Here is a 17,567-nt window from a genome sequence, read left to right on the forward strand (position 1 = left end):
ATGAACAGGTTTTGCTGCTATATAGGAATGTTATTGCTGGTGTATAGAAATGTTACAGGTTTTTATATATTCATCTCAATATTATCCTTTTCAAACCTTTCCCTGGTCTGGGGAGCTGGAGATTTTATGTTAAACTTGGTATCTGTTCTTAAAAGGATCAATGACATTTCCTTTGGCTATTTTTTTTTTTAATGCCACAGTACATATGTGAGGGTCAAAGTTTCTAAAATGACGGCCAGGGCAAGGTCCGAAAAGTATTTATCACAAGGTGTATTTGCTAAATGTGTTCACTTGCAACAATGATTTGGATTAGATCCACTTGTGTTCTGTCTTTCATCTTGTTTTGTGCCCACATAGCAGCTGTATCTGTAAGTAGACTTCTTCTGTTATGAGTGTTCAGAAATATTAATTCTGGTATATGTTATCCATTTTCTGTACATTTATTTCTTTCAGATTAAACATCTCTCTAAAGGAAATGGTAAGAATCCATTGAAATGCATAGAGAGTGTTTCTGAACTTTCTTTTGTTCAGCAAGATTAATAAGAATTTTCCCCTACTTTTAACAGTGCATGATGAAGATTTTGATGAACAGAGGGATATTTCAGAAATCAATTTTGGTGGGTATAATTTCTGCATTATTAATGCCTTGAAATAATTTTAAATCTTATGATACAATTGCTGAACAGCTCTTATCTCCATGATAGAGTATTGGGTAACTTTAGGGGAGAGATGTCTATTGGTGTTTCATTGGAATATGCTAAGTTTCTGAAAAATGGAAATGATAGACCACATTTTCTAGAGAAACTAGTGAGTGCTCCAAGGATTTAGAAACATATAACATGATTTTTGTTTACAAAAATTTCAGTGTTCCTGTCTTTATTTTGAAAAAAGGAAAGAAAAGTAGATGATTATTCTGTTTGATATATATATATATATATATATATATATATATATGTATGTACATGTAATCTATGCCTAGGGCTATATTTAGTGGGGGAGGGGGGAACCCAGCCCCTCTACTGGTGTGTCATATTCATTAATACCTGTTTGCTTAGGATTTAGAGAGTGTAAAGGTATTCCATTTCAACATCTTGGCTGCAAACATTTTTATTGAAGAACTCCAGCAATCTGGTCCATTACCAAGAGGAGAGAGAAGCTTTTCTCTCTCTTGTTCTGTTTCTAAAATGAAGGAGAAGCCTTTACATTCTGGGTATGTTTGGTTAGGATCGGTGGGAAACAGATATTCACGATCCTAAATACCTTATCAAGAGCTTTCCTATCCAATTGCCAAATCCTGTAATAGAGTAAGTGCTAATTTTCATTTTGCAAGAAGGGACAGGAAGCTCCTTGTGGTGGAGGTGATCTGCCCAGATCACAGATGGCAATGATGGGGCTCACTTCAGTTCTTCTAACTCAACCCAGTGCTATTTGCAGACTACAAAACTGGAAAAACCCAGAGCTAAAGGTCAAATTTCCGTGGCTTTGTCCCATTTACAGGAAAGGGAGGCTAGTTGACATATAATTGGAAAAGCTTGAAATAGTTTTAAAGAAATAGTTTGGTAAGGTAAATGGGTGAACAGGTCCCAAGACTTCAGAGCTAGGCGTGAAATAATCTCTCTTTAGTCAGACGATCAAGGTGTAAGTACCTGAGAGGATCGGCTGTATTTTAAAACAGGGCTGGCACTAGAGTTAGAGTTTTTTCCTTATCACATCCTTATTTTTCTAGACAAGATCATTCTTTTATATTAGAGCCATTGTTTTCATCTCCACCACCCGCTCTGAGCTGTGTGACTCCAATGAAGAACTTTTACCATGTGGGTTTTTTCTCTCTTTAGGTCATAAGCTGCTAGGATTGTTAGGGTTAGCTACCTAACAATGTAGCCGGATTCTACATCACAAAAACTGTTCGGGAGAAACCACACACCGGAAATTGTTACCTTTTTACCTATCTTGTCTCCATGCCTCACAATTTAACCTTTCTAGCCCAAGATTTGCTTTTTTTCAGACTTTTCATTTCACTTAAAGAAATTCCCCCCGTCTGGATCCGTAGGCTCAGATCCTCAGAGCTGCCCCAACTCTTATCTGTCTCCCAACATGCACACCATCTATCAGCAAATGCTATTAGATCTACCATCAAATTATATCACGAGTTGTGACTTTTGAGCACTTTCCCTTTTCCTGTCTTGGTCTAAGACATCTGGGTCTGGCCAGGTTCTTGCGGTGGCCTCATAACTGTTCTTGCCTTCCTGCCCTCACCCTGCACAAGGCTCTTCCTCCCAAAGTAGACAGAGCTCTCCTTCTGATATGATTCGGGCCATATCACTTCTCTTATCCAATCTTCCAATCTTCCAACACTGACCAGTGCTGGTTGACATCTTGTCCAACACAGAATAAAGCCCCTGGAACCTTGATTCCCCAAATGTGTCTTGCAGGTCAGTATCACTTGAACCACCAAGAGCTTTCCTAGAAATGCGGCATCTTGGGTCTCACCCCCACCTCCCTTTTTACAGACCCCAGCTGATTCCCTGCACATTAGAGTCTGAGATGAGCTGAACTTAGCCAGCCGTCTGATCTCTCTTTTTTTTTTTTTTTTTCTACTTTTTCCCTTAATTACTTGGATTTTCCAGCCACCCTGACCTCATAGCTATTCCTCTGCAAAGGTGGTTCTCAGTGTGTGGTCCCCCAGCCAGAAGCATTAACATCGCCAGAGAACTTATTAGAAAATTCTCGGGCCAGAAGCATTAGCATCTCCAGAGAACTTATTAGAAATGAAAATTCTCAAAATTCTCGGGCCCTGCCCCAGACTTGCCCACTGAGAAGCCCTGAGGGTAGGCTCCACCATCTGTGTTTAAGAAGCCCTCAGGGGATTCTCAGGCTAAAGTTTGGAAAGCTGCTCTGAGACATCAAGGCTTTCCTCATTTCTATTTGCTGTTGCCTTTGCCCTCAATACTCTTCCTTTATTCCCCATTCCATCAGATTTCTGCTTAAATGCCACCTTCTCAGGGAAGCCTCCCCTGACCACCCTTTATAAAATGTCAACCCTCCCCTGCCTCAACACTTTCCCCCTGTTGTTCTTTTTTTCTTTTATTGCTCTTTTCCCCATCTGCTACTCAAGTTCATTTATTTGTGTGTCTCTCCTCCCTCCCCAGTCAAGAATATCACCTCCTTGAGGGCTTTGTTTTATTCCGTTACATCCCCAGCAGGTAGAACAAAGTCTGGGACACATTAGGCGCTTAATAAATATATGCTGCACGAGCAACTTGGGTAGTGAATCTCCTGAGGCTTCTTTTTAAGGGATATGTGCTTCTTTGAGAATTCCTCCCCCCAGCTGCTCTACTCTCTCACACCTCCATGACCTCATCTATGCTGACCAGCCTGGGCGCCAAGGTCTGAATGGGCTTGTTCATATCACTCTGGAAGAGTCCAGCTCTCACCTGCATCCCTAATCCAAACCAGGTGTCAGGAAATGTATGCTTTTGTTCATGACATGCCTAAGGCAGAGAGGGGATAGACCAGCACATACTACCCCTATCAAAAAGGCAATTCTACGCCGATGAGGCAGTCGTGTCATTGCTATTTGTTTTTGTTTAATTGTGCTGTGATTGTATACATAGGTTAGGCTTATGCAGGTTAGGAAATGTGTGCATGGAGAGGCACCTGGGTGGCTCAGTTGGTTGAGTGTCTGACTCTTGACTTCAGCTCAGGTCGCGATCGTGCAGGTCATGGGTTCAAGCCCTGCACTGGTCTCTGTGCTGATGGTGTGGTCCTGCTTGGAATTTTCTCTCTCCCTCTCTTTCTGTCCCTCACACACTCTCTCTCTCAAGATAAATAAATAAACTAAAAAAAAAAAAAGAGATGTGTGCATGGGGAAAGGGATGATACAAGGGTAGCCTTAGTCATTAGGAAGTGAAACCACAGCTTCTCCTAATACCTACAACCCCAAGGGTGTCCTTTATCATGAATGAGCCATCAGCTTTGCCAAATGGGACCTCTGTTACCATGTGAGGCTGTGGTGATAATTCTCTAGCTTGGTTTCCCAGCTGTAAATCAGGAACTGTTCTCACAATGATATAATCTACCGACCCTGTTTGAAGTCCTTTGTGTTTTACAGGGGAGGCTGCTTATCAAATAGGGTTATGATAAGAAGAGACATTCTTTTACATGCCCATAATTTTCCCCACAAGGGTCTTCCCTTTTAAGAATCCTATTTTCAGAAACACAATGAGGCCAGACTCAAAGAATACCATCAGAGAGAAATTTTATCGTGCTAAGTTCCTGATAGATATTTGGAGATACGGTTTGAGTGGATTTATCCATATTTGCCTGGTCTTTATTGCAAGGGCATTATCTTGAGTTTGGCTTTGGAGAGTATCATTGTTTATTCATGGGGCAGAGAAAAATCAACCCATTTACCTACAGTCATGAAGAAGGATGGAACAATAGCAGAGAGTGCCCTGAAAAGGAAGTCAGGAGTTCTCAAGCTCCCTCAACTGTTGACCACCTAGTGCCTTACTTCCTGTCTCAAGATTCCCTTGTGCCCTCCTCAAGTATGAGAGATTTGGAGTCAATGATCAAAAAGATGCCTTCTAATTCATTGCTTACTTTTAAGATTCTTGGACCAGGTTTCTTGTTGCAAAATGAGACCAACGATGTGATAAGACATGATATTTATGGGTTGTTTACATTTACTCAATTAGAGGAAATTTTGCCTATTTCAAAGTGACTTTTATCACATGAAGATGAACACTAAAGATTTACAATGGAAAAGATTAATTTTATTATGAGAAATGCCTTTTAGTAATGCTCACTCAAATATATATATTTTTTAAATCTGCATCTAGCTGAAGGCTTGGATCTCTTTCAAGGGGACATCCTCCTAAGGGTGAGTACCTGTTAATGACATAATGACGATCCTCAGTACTGGCTGTTTGTTTGTTTTTTTTTTTAATTTTTATTTCAACGTTTATTTATTTTTGGGACAGAGAGAGACAGAGCATGAACGGGGGAGGGGCAGAGAGAGAGGGAGACACAGAATCGGAAACAGGCTCCAGGCTCTGAGCCATCAGCCCAGAGCCCGACGCGGGGCTTGAACTCCCGGGCCACGAGATCCTGACCTGGCTGAAGTCGGACGCTCAACCGACTGCGCCACCCAGGCGCCCCAGTACTGGCTGTTTTTTATGACTGGGAGCCTCTGCTGTGTCCAGCCCTGGCATGGGCACTGTGGAGGACATGAAAGAATCTAATATATCATCTGTACCCACAGGGGCTTCAACTGTGGTCGATGATGACAAAAACAGATGAAAAATAAGTAAACAGTACAAAGAGTCTATAATTACCATATTACATGTTCACTTATTTTTCCCAGTAAGTGAATGAGAGAAGGAAATGCACCAATATATGTATCTATTTTTGAGAGACAGAGACATAACACAAGCAGGGGAGGGGCAGAGAGAGAGAAAGAGACACAGAATCCGAAGCAGGCTCAGGCTCTGAGCTGTCAGTACAGAGCCCAACACGGGGCTTGAACTCACAAGCCGTGAGATCATGACCTGAGCCAAAGTTGTATGCTTAACCGACTGAGCCACCCAGGTGCCCCAATGCACCAATATGCTTAAAGTGACTATCTCAACTTTTAGAAATTGTAGGTATTTTAAATTTTGTCCTTAATAATTTCTCTGAAGTTTCCAAATTGTCTGTAATGAACTTCAATCACTTTGGTCATCAGAAGACAAATGTGATTGAGTTGTTTGAATTGTATGACAGGTTGTTTGTGGTGTGAAAATTTAGTGAAAGAGGAGGCCAGGGGGGCCTCAAGGATTGCCTTCCTGGTTATCTTTGCCTTGTTTCCACAGAACTCCAGAAATGGCCTGAGAGACCCTAACACCAGATGGAAGTTCCCCATCCCTTACATTCTGGCTGACAATTTGGGTAATATTAATTGGTTTAATTAGACACTTTGGGTTTTACTCTTCTCCCTCCCCACTCCTCCTGTTCATCAGCTTCAGATTGGGAGTAACACCATTGCATATGAGGGGTTCCAAGTCCTGATGGTTCTTTATCCCATGGAATTGAATGTATGACATTACACTGACACCAGGGCAGCTTAACTGGTTGGAGATACAAGAGGTAATTTTAAAAATTACAGAATATCAAATAACAATTTAAAAATGCATAACACATTACATGTTAATAAAACCAAGGGCACCGTAAAGAACAAAAATACAATGAAATATAATTTGGCTTCACCACGGTGAAAAACTTACACTTTATTTTTTTTAATTAATTTACTTTTTTTATGTTCATGTCAGTATTTTCTTTTTCTTTCTTTTTTTTGTTTAAATATGAAATTTATTGTCAAATTGGTTTCCATACAACACCCAGTGCTCATCCCAACAGGTGCCCTCCTCAATAGCCATCACCTACCCTCCCCTCCCTCCCACCTCCCATCAACCCTCAGTTTGTTCTCAGTTTTTAAGAGTCTCTTATGGTTTGCCTCCCTCTCTCTCTAACCTCTTTTTTTTTTCTCCTTCCCCTCCCCCATGGTCTTCTGTTAAGTTTCTCAGGATCCACATAAGAGTGAAAACATATGGTGTCTTTCTCTGTATGACTTATTTCACTTAGCATAACACTGTCCAGTTCCATCCACGTTGCTACAAAAGGCCAGATTTCATTCTTTCTCATTGTCAAGTAGTACTCCATTGTGTATATAAACCACAACTTCTTTATCCATTCATCAGTTGATGGACATTTAGGCTCTTTCCATAATTTGGTTATTGTTGAAAGTGCTGCTGTAAACATTGGGGTACAATTGTCCCTATGCATCAGTACTCCTGTATCCCTTGGGTAAATTCCTAGCAGTGCTACTGCTGGGTCATAGGGTAGGTCTATTTTTAATTTTTTGAGGAACCTGCACACTGTTTTCCAGAGTGGCTGCACCAGTTTGCATTCCCACCAACAGTGCAAGAGGGTTCCCGTTTCTCCACATCCTCGCCAGCGTCTATAGTCTCCTGATTTGTTCATTTTAGCCACTCCGACTGGTGTGAGGTGGTATCTGAGTGTGGTTTTGATTTGTATTTCTCTGATGAGGAGCAACGTTGAGCATCTTTTCGTGTGCCTCTTGGCCATCTGGATGTCTTCTTTAGAGAAGTGTCTATTCATGTTTTCTGCCCATTTCTTCACTGGGTTATTTGTTTTTCGGGTGTGGAGTTTGGTGAGCTCTTTATAGATTTTGGATACTAGCCCTTTGTCCGATAGGTCATTTGCAAATATCTTTTCCCATTCTGTCGGTTGCCTTTTAGTTTTGTTGATTGTTTCCTTTGCAGAAGCTTTTTATCTTCATGAGGTTTGCCTTTGGGGATGTGTCAAGTAAGAAATTGCTTCAGCTGAGGTCAGAGAGGTTTTTTCCTGCTTTCTCCTCTAGGGTTTTGATGGTTCCCTGTGTCACATTCAGGTCCTTCATCCATTTTGAGTTTATTTTTGTGAATGGTGTAAGAAAATGGTCTAATTTCATTTTTCTGCATGTTGCTGTCCAGTTCTCCCAGCACCATTTGTTAAAGAGACTGTCTTTTTTCCATTGGATATTCTTTCCTGCTTTGTGAAAGATGAGTTGGCCATACATTTGTGGGTCCAATTCTGGAGTCTCTATTCTATTCCATTGGTCTATGTGTCTGTTTTTGTGCCAATACCATGCTGTCTTGATGATGACAGCTTTGTAGTAGAGGCTAAAGTCTGGGATTGTGATGCTTCCCGCTTTGGTCTTCTTCTTCAATATTACTTTGGCTATTCACGGTCTTTTGTGGTTCCACACAAATTTTAGGATTGCTTGTTCTAGCTTGAGAAGAATGCTGGTGCAATTTTGATTGGGATTGCATTGAATGTATAGATTGCTTTGGGTAGTATTGACATTTTAACAATATTTATTCTTGCAATCCATGAGCATGGAATGTTTTTCCATTTCTTTGTATCTTCTTCAATTTCCTTCATAAGGTTTCTATAGTTTTCAGCAAACAGATCTTTTACATCTTTGGTTAGGTTTATTCCTAGGTATTTTATGCTTCTTGGTGCAATTGTGAATGGGATCAGTTTTTTTATTTGTCTTTCTGTTGCTTCATTATTAGTGTATAAGAATGCAACTGATTTCTGTACATTGATTTTGTATCCTGCGACTTTGCTGAATTCATGTATCAGTTCTAGCAGACTTTTGGTGGAGTCTATCGGGTTTTCCATGTGTAGTATCATGTCATTTGCAAAAAGTGAAAGCTTGACTTCATCTTTGCCAATTTCGATGCCTTTGATTTCATTTTGTTTTCTGATTGCTGATGCTAGAACTTCCAACACTATGTTAAACAACAGCGGTGAGAGTGGACATCCCTCTCGTGTTCCTCATCTCAGGGGGAAAGCTCTCAGTTTTTCCCCATTGAGGATGATATCAGCTGTGGGCTTTTCATAAATGGCTTTTATGATATTTAAGTATGTTCCTTCTATCCCGACTTTCTCAAGGGTTTTTATTAAGAAAGAATGCTGAATTTTGTCAAATGCTTTTTCTGCATCGATTGACAGGATCATATGGTTCTTATCTTTTCTTTTATTAATGTGATGTATCACATTGATTGATTTGCGATGTTGAACCAGCCCTACAGCCCAGGAATGAATCCCACTTGATCATGGTGAATAATTCTTTTTATATGCTGTTGAATTCGATTTGCTAGTATCTCATTGAGAATTTTTGCATCCGTATTCATCAGGGATATTGGCCTGTAGTTCTCTTTTTTTTTTGATACAAGAGGTAATTTTAAAAATTACAGAATATCAAATAACAATTTTAAAAATGCCCGACACATTATCATGTTAATAAAACCAAGAGCACCATAAAGAACAAAAATACAATAAAATATAATTTGGCTTCACCACAGCGAATAATTTACACTTTAAATAATAATAGAGGTAAATCTAAATATATTGTCAGCATACTGATGTCTTCCCCTGTTGTTGCAAAACAAACACTCCATCCTTTTGAGAAATAGAAAAGTCTATATTTCACATTCTCAGAGCCCTTCCTCCTCAGAAGTAATAATTTCAATTCTTTTCTCTCTTAAGATAAAGGACTGGATAAGTTATAGTTGGCTCATTGTTAGAAATAACACTTGGGGGAAATAAATAAATATTTGAAGCCACGTGTGGACACTGCCTGACCTCAAGCAGGTAACTGACAGCTGAACAGCCACGATGATGCAATGCCTGTGAGGCCCATCTCATGGATGCGGGAAGGTCAGAGGAGAGGGGAGGCTGGGACAGGCTTGCGCTATCTTAATGGGCTGCCAGGCTACTCCCACTCTCAGGAGACATAGCTTATGTTTCAATATTTTCCACCGCTGTTATTAGTGCTGATCCCTTTTCTGGAGAAGAGCTAGATATAAACAAATGCTGTTGTCCTCAGTTATTTATTTATTTATTTATTTATTTATGGAAATTTGAGTTCTTATTCCCCCAGTGTTTGCCAGCACGTTTGCAAATTCATGGAGCACCCATATTTATTGACATGTGATTGAAGAAACATCAACTTTTGAGAGGGGTATTTTCCCCATTACACTTTTTCTTCCTGTCTGTCGCACCTGCTCTGTCCCCCTTCCATCAAGACATGGACATGATTTTTGAATCACTATTATGTGCTGGCCACTGTGCCTTCACCTAATATTGTATTTAAGCTTCGCCATGCCTCGGTGAGGCAAAAGTCAGTGCCTCACAGACTTTAATGTGCGTAAGGCCCCCCTGAGGATCTTGTGAAATTGCAGAGTGGGTCAGGGGTGAGGTCTGAGATGCTGCGCAGTCCCCCAGCTGATGCTAATGTTTTTGGTCTGCCGGCCACGGCTTGAGTAGCAAGGTCTCTTTAGCAGTAATGTAGGTCACAGATTAAAAGAGCAAGCTGGAAGACAGGTGGCCTGAAATAAGGTAGCAGCAGTAAAGATACAACAGTGGTTCTTAAGTAGCATCACAGGAGAATCACCTTTAGGGTTAAAAAAAGTTCAGATGCCTGGGGCCAAACCATTGGAAAGAGCCAACTTACTAGTTTCATTTTCGTTTATAATTCTTTTATCAAAGTTAAATTTACATGGATTGAAATTCACAAATCAGTGTAAAAGTCAGTGGCTTTTGATAAACACGTAAACTTATGTAACCCATGCTCCCATCACTCCAGAAATTTCCTGTGTGCATTGCCAGCCAATCTCTACCCCACGCTCCAAAAGACACGACCATTCTTTTACCTTATACATTAGTTTTACTAATGTATACCGATTTACCGATTTACTAATGTATACTGGTTTACCGATAAATGGAATCACACAGTATGTACTGTTTTGTATCCAGCTTCTTTTGCTCAACATGTTTTTGAAGATTTTCCATATTGTTGTGGACCAGTACTTAATTCTTGTTTTACTACTCAGAAATATTCCTCAGTATTATGGCAGCTGTTTATCCCTTTTTCAGTTGATGGACATTGGGTTGTTTCACATTTGTGAAAGTCTTGTGTACAAGACTCTGATCATTGTGTACAAGTCTTTGTGGAAATGTATTTTTTAATTTATCTTGGGCCAATGTCTAGAAACAGAGTTGCTTGATCATATGGCAAATATATGTTTAACTTCAATAAAAATGCCAAGCAGGTTTCCGAAGTGGCTGTACCATTTTTCATTCTCACTAACAATGTAGCAGTGTTCCATTTGTTCCACATTTTCAGTAACATTGGCAATGTTTACCTTTTTAATTGTAGCCATTCTGGTGGTTGTAAAATGGACTCTCATTGTGATTTTAATTTGCACTTTCCTAATGACCAATGATATTTCCCACATTGTCATGTGCTATTGGTCATTTGTGTATCTTTTTTTATGAAATGTCTGTTCAACTCTTACCATGATTTTTTAAAAAGTTTTATTATAGTGAATATTTTCTCCCAGTCTATGACTTGCTTTTTTTTGTTTGTTTTTTAAGCAGTGTATTGATTTATTAATCTTTTCAAAGAAGCAACTTTTGACTTGTTAATTTTCTCTTGTTTGTCTGCTTTCTATTTTGTTGCTTTTTGCTTGTCTTTATTATTTCCTTTCTTCTACTTCCTTCCAGTTTAATTTGCTCTTCTTTTTTTATTTTTATTTTTTATTATTTATTTATTTTTTTAATGTTTTATTTATTTTTGAGACAGGGAGAGACAGAGCATGAACAGGGGAGGGTCAGAGAGAGGGAGACACAGAATATGAAACAGGCTCCAGGCTCTGAGCTGTCAGCACAGAGCCCGACGCGGGGCTGGAACCCACGGACCGCGAGATCATGACCTGAGCTGAAGTCGGCGGCTTAACCGACTGAGCCACCCAGGCGCCCCTGCTCTTCTTTTTTTTAAAGTGAAGGTGGAAATTTATATCATTGATTTTAAAACTTCATTTTTAGAATATAATATCTAAATCTGTACATTTTATTTGAAACTATGCTTTTACTGTTTTTCACAAATTTTGCTATGGTTGTGTCTTTATTAAAATTTAGTTTAGATATGCTCTAATTTCCTTTGCAATTTTTTTAAATCAATGGGTCAATTAGAAGTGTGCTTTTCAATTTACAAATGTCTGTAGCTCTTCTAGATATTCTATTATTAATTTCTAGTTTAATTTTGTTGAGGTCAGAGAACATATTGTATAAGATTTCAATCTTTTGAAATTTACTGAGACATGTTTCATGGTCTACCTTTGTAACTATTCCATGTGCACTGGAAAAGAACTTGTATTTGGCTGGTTTGGAGCATGTTATTTTATCAACGTCAAATAAGTCAAGGTGACTGTGTTGTTCAAATACTTATATCTGCATAGAGTTTTGGACTTATTGTTTTATCTGTTACTGAGAGAGAGGTGTTAAACTCTTTGACTATAATTGCGCGTTTGTTTATTTCTTCTTTTTGCACTTGCGTGAAACTGCTCTTCTGTGCAAGCACATTGTCATATCATCTTGCTAAATTGACTCTTCTCATTTAGAGAAGTATCTCTTTATGTCTGGCAATCTTCTCTGTTTTGAAGTCTACTTTGTCTAATTTAAATCTAGCTACACCAACTTTATAAAACTTACTGTTTGCACTGTGCATCTTGTGCAACTTTTTACTTCCAACCTATCAATTTTTTTATATTTGAAGTGTCTCTTTTTCAGACAGTATATATTTGGGTCTTACTTTTTTATACTAGTCTATCAACCTCTGAATTTTAACTACAGTATTTGGTGTATTTATATTTAATGTAATTATTGATATAGTTTGATTTAGAACTAACAGTTATTATTTGTCTTTTATTTTTGCTTTTATTTCTTCTTGCCTTCTTTTGGTTAAATCCAAGAATTTAAAATTTCACTTGGGGCCTGTAGTGGCTTTTCAGCTCAATCCCTTCGTATTGTTTTGTGAGACTTTGCAATAGGGATTACAATTTGTAGACCTAATATGTGACAGTATCCTTAGACTTAATATTGTGCTGTTTTGCATAAAATGTAAGCATTTTAGAACAGTATAGTTTCATTTATAACCCTTTCTTTTGTGCTATTGTGGCTTATACTTTTCAACTGTATACTTTATAAACCTCATAATACAGTGTTATCATTTTTGCTTTAATCAGTTGTCTCTTAAAGTAATGAATGAAAAAAATTATCTATATTTACTTTTATACTTGATATTTCTGGTTCTGTTCATTCCCCCTGGAGATCTGGGTTCTTAGCTGGTGTCATCTCTCTTTAGCCTAATGAACTTTCTTTAGCATTTTTTGTAGAGCAAAACTGTTGGTGACAAATTCTCTTCTTTCTTCAAAATCACCTCTTTTTTGTCTTCATTTTGAAGGACTTTTTTTTTTTTACTGGAAATAGAATGTAAGCTGATAGGATTTTTCTTTCTTTCTTTAAAGTTGTAATTATTATCCTTTTCCACATTTTATTATGAAAAAACTTAAACATACAAAAAGCTAAAGCCATTGTACAGTGAACACTCATATACTTATCACCTACATTATACAAACAACATTCTGCTATATTTGCTTTATCTCATCTATCCATCCTGTCCACCTTTCTAAACTTCCGTCAATACATTCTATTTTTGATACATTTCAGAGTAATTTGCAGGGACCAGTATGCTTTACCCCAAACACCTGAGCATGCATATCTTTAACTGAAATTTAATATTTATTTATAGTTCTTTTTAATGTAAGATGTACAGAGAGTAAAATGCATGAGTCTTAACTGAACAGTTCAGTGGGTTTTATATATTACACTTCTACAATGTAAACATATTCATACAACTCCTATTAAGAGCACTTTTATCGGGTGCCTGGGTGGCTCAGTGGGTTAAGCCTCTGACTATTGGCTTTGGCTCAGGTCATGACCTCCTGGTTCATAGGATTGAACCCTGTGTCAGGCTCTGCACTGGCAGCATGAAGTCTACTTGGGATTCTCTCTGTCCCTCTCTCTCTGCTCCTCCCTCCCTCTCTTTCTCTTTCTCTCTCTCAAAACAAATAAATAAACTTAAAAAAAAAAAGAGCATTTTTATTATCCCAGAAAGTTCTCTCATGCTTTTTATAGTTCTTCTCACCCTCCAGAAACAACTCCTTTTTTGTTGTTGTTGTTTTTGCCTGTTCTAGAATTTCATAGGAATGGAATCGTATTTTATGGGGTTTTTTTTTGATTACCCAGTAAAATGTCTTTGAGATTCACCAATGTTGTTGTGTTTATCAATAGTTTGTTCCTTTTTATTACTGAGTGGCATTCCATTGCGTGAATACAGTATATCACAGCTTATTTAACTAATCTCCTGTTTATAGACAACGGGCATTGATTCTATGTTTGAGCTATGATGACTAAAGCTACTCTGAACATTCTTGTACATGCCTGTTTGGAATATATGCGTTCATATTCATGTCTCTGGTGTAAGTATCAAAAGTGAGGGATGCCTGGGTGACTCAGTCGGTTAAGCATCCGACTTGGCCCAGGTCATGATCTCATGGTTTGTGGGTTCGAGCCCTGCGATGCGCTCTGTGCTGAGACCTCGGAGCCTGGAGCTTGCTTTGGATTCTGTGTCCCCCTCTCTCTCTCTGTCCCTCTCTGCTCGCACTCTGTCTCTCTCTCAAAACTAAATAAACCTTAAAAAAATTTTTTTAAGTGAAATTGTTGGGTTATAATACAGACATAGGTTTAGTGTTGGATCTCTTTCAAAGTGCTCGTACATTTTTACAAATTTCTACAAATGAGGAATGAAAGTTCATTTACACCACTTTCCAACATTCGTTGCTGTTATTTTTTTAAATTTTAGCCATACTGGTGGACATGTAGTGGTATGTAATTGTGGTTTTAGTTTACTTACTGTCATTTTACGTTCCTTTTTATTTACTTCTTGTTCATTTGTATGTCTTCCTGTGTAAAATACCTGTTTAAATAGTTTGCCCATTTAAAAGATTAGTTATTTGTCTTTCTTCTTTGAGTTGTAGGAGAGTTTTACATATTCTGGATGCAAGTCTTTTGTCAGATATGTATTTTGCAAACATTGTGTCCCAGTTTGTGACAACTTTCGTGACAACTAAGCTGTCTTGAGTACAAATATTCATATTACAGATGTCACAGAGGATAGGTAAAACTTCATGAAAATCTGTCATGTTGTCGTTGTTACCTGTGTTGCTTCCACAAGTAATTTACTGATTATTCCATTGATTATTTATTTAATGACCTTGATCTAATCTTACGACATCTGAACTGTGAATCTCTAATTTGGTAGTTTATTAAATGACATAGGGTCAGGAAACCATAAAGTAAGTACGGAGTAAACTGCCAAGAACTATAAACTCTTTGAGAGAATGCACAAAAGCAAATGTACAATAAATATAATGTAACTTTATATAACATAGCTTAATTTTTAACTTAGAGCCCTACCTTCAATGAGTTGATGGGAGAAAAAAGGACACACACTAAGTAAAACATAATCTCTGTTCCTCCAGAGTATCTTTCCTCCCCACCCCATGCTTATCTTTTGCAATGTCAGCATGTGTGCTTGTTAGGGGACAGGAAAGACATTTGATCTTTGGTCATTGGTCCTAACCTACAGTTTACCAGTAAGCATCTATTGTGCTGGCCTCTTCAGGTCCATTAGGCTTCTGCTGCTTTGACTCCAAGTTTGGGTTATAGAAATCTTTTCCAGGGGCACCTGCGTGGCTCAGTTGGTTAAACGTCCGACTTCGGCTCAGGTCATGATCCCGCGGTTCGAGTCCGGCATCAGGCTCTGTGCTGACAGCTTGGAGCCTGGAACCTGCTTCGGATTCTGTGTCTCCCTCTCTCTCTTCTCCTCCCCCACTTGCACTCTGTCTTTCTCTCTCTCTCTCTCCCAAAAATAAATATTAAAAATTTTTTTCTTAAAAAAAAGAAAAAAGGAAATCTTTCCCAAGGTTGTTTCCAGCGCTGTTTAGTCTTGTCATCTCTCCAGAAGCCTTGCCGGGAAGCAAAGTAAAATACCAGATGCGCTTCTCATGCTCTTAGAGCCCATAAACTTCTCAAAACTCTGCTGTCTTCCTCCAGCAAGAAGGTTATTTTTTTAGACTGCAGTGAGCACCATTCTCACTGCTTCTCTACAAGGTACTTTATTCACACAGAAGACAAATGGCTTGCAGTCTTCTGCTCTGCAGTGGGACTCTCCTGAGGCAATTGCACTCAGGATCTCTGCTTGAATGGGGAAAGGGGAAGGGAGGAAATAAGGAAGTCAGTTTATAATTTTGTTCAGCTACACATAGGAGTGTATTCTTATTTAGTAGTTATATTTACATTATATATTTAAAGTTTGCACTTAATGTTTTTAAAATAATTTTTTTAATGCTTATTTATTTTTGAGACAGAGAGACAGAGCGCAAGTGGGGGAGGGTCAGAGAGGGAGACATAGAATCCTTAGCAGGCTCTAGGCTCTGAACTATCAGCACAGAGCTGGATGCGGGGCTCGAACCCACAAACCGCGAAACCATGACCTGAGCTGAAGTTGGATGCTTAACTGACTGAGCCACCCATGCGCCCCAACACTTAATGTTTATATACAGGACTAGTTTTATAGTTGTAGTTTCCAAAGAATCTACTAACTACCAAAAAATATACCCATAAACCTCTGTGGATTTCATGTGGTGGCAAGATTTTCTCTGAACCATGTTATATATATTATCTAAGGTTTAAGTAACGCTCATGGATACTTTTACTGATTTCTGCAGGGCTGAACGCCAAAGGAGCCATTCTTTACGCCTTTGAAATGTTCCGCCTCAGGTCCTGTGTGGATTTCAAGCCCTATGAAGGAGAGAGCTCATACATCATATTTCAGAAGTTTTCTGGGTAAGTATGAAATTTTACAAAGTGTGAAGCGACACATGTCTTTCAAAAGAAGAAACCGGAAAGAAACGGAAAGCAGAATCAAGTCTTGCTCTGTGAATTTTGAAACTATCGTATTTTTAATGTTCTAGATGAAGAATGAGTCGTTTGGCTATGTCTGGGCAACAGAGAGATTTATCTCAATTCTTTTCCTGGGTTTAGGTCATGTTTTAACTTGCGGAGTGTTTTGTTTTTTTTTTTAGGTCAGGTGTATTAAAGTATAAATTACACTCTTTTTATGGTACTGTTTAAAATTTTTTTTAACGTTTATTTATTTTTGAGACAGGGAGAGACAGAGCATGAACGGGGGAGGGTCAGAGAGAGAGGGAGACACAGAATCTGAAACAGGCTCCAGGCTCTGAGCAGTCAGCACAGAGCCCGACGCAGGGCTCGAACTCACAGACCGTGAAATCATGACCTGAGCCGAAGTCGGACGCTTAACCGACCAAGCCACCCAGGCACCCCTTTATGGTACTGTTTTAAATTATAGTACTCTATTGGGTGGACCTATACATAGAAAAGTTCTATGTACAGTTTTTACTTTGTATTTCTCCTAGGAAATAAATGATATATCAAGAAAGAAGCTCTTCTTTCCCAGTGGTATTTATGTCAACCAACCTGGGCTAGATGCAGTGGGGAAGCCAAGCTGTCATCTGCTGTGACGGCCCCTCTGTGTCTTTCAGCACACATTTCCTCATGCTGCAGTTCCCCAAACTGCCTCTAGGTGTTGCCTGGATTTGGTTGTCTCCTTCTGATGGTGGTTTTGTTAATCATGGATGGATAGGAGATGGGGAAGGAAGTTAGCATATGATTTAGCCTCTCAAGAAAAAAAAATATGCAAAAAAAAAGCAGTGAAAAAAGTAAAAGTTGTGGCAACCACTTAGACACAAGTTCCTTACTTACCTGAATGGTTTTTCCTTAGCTCGGACTTTTATTAAAACTGCAATGTATGCACACCTACTCTGTGCCAGGAAGTGTGTTAGTCTCTAGACACAAAGAAGCATGCTGCAGGGTCTTAGATCCCACAAGGTTTACAGCTGGCAGCTGGGGGTGGTGGAGAAAAACAACAGTTATATATGCTAAGGGGAGTGCCGTGGGCCATAAGAGGGCAGAAGCAGGAACTCTCATTTAGCATGTAGTGAAGCATCAGGGAAAGCCACACTGCTTGTTAA

The 17,567-nt window shown here is 38.9% G+C and overlaps 1 protein-coding gene across 1 annotated transcript in view; it reads left to right on the plus strand.

Moving 5' to 3' along the window:
• Window positions 1-299: 299 nt before the first annotated feature.
• Window positions 300-17,567, plus strand: part of MEP1A (meprin A subunit alpha) — a 36,179-nt gene continuing 18,911 nt past the window's right edge. Inside the window, exons 1-6 of the mRNA XM_047860204.1 lie at window positions 300-368; window positions 454-478; window positions 567-617; window positions 4,842-4,882; window positions 5,853-5,928; window positions 16,242-16,359. Of these exons, the coding sequence (XP_047716160.1) occupies window positions 300-368; window positions 454-478; window positions 567-617; window positions 4,842-4,882; window positions 5,853-5,928; window positions 16,242-16,359 (380 nt within the window). The remainder of the gene's footprint in view (window positions 369-453; window positions 479-566; window positions 618-4,841; window positions 4,883-5,852; window positions 5,929-16,241; window positions 16,360-17,567) is intronic.

The sequence above is a fragment of the Prionailurus viverrinus genome, chromosome B2, assembly GCF_022837055.1.
Source record: "Prionailurus viverrinus isolate Anna chromosome B2, UM_Priviv_1.0, whole genome shotgun sequence".
NCBI classification, from domain to species: Eukaryota; Metazoa; Chordata; class Mammalia; order Carnivora; family Felidae; genus Prionailurus; species Prionailurus viverrinus.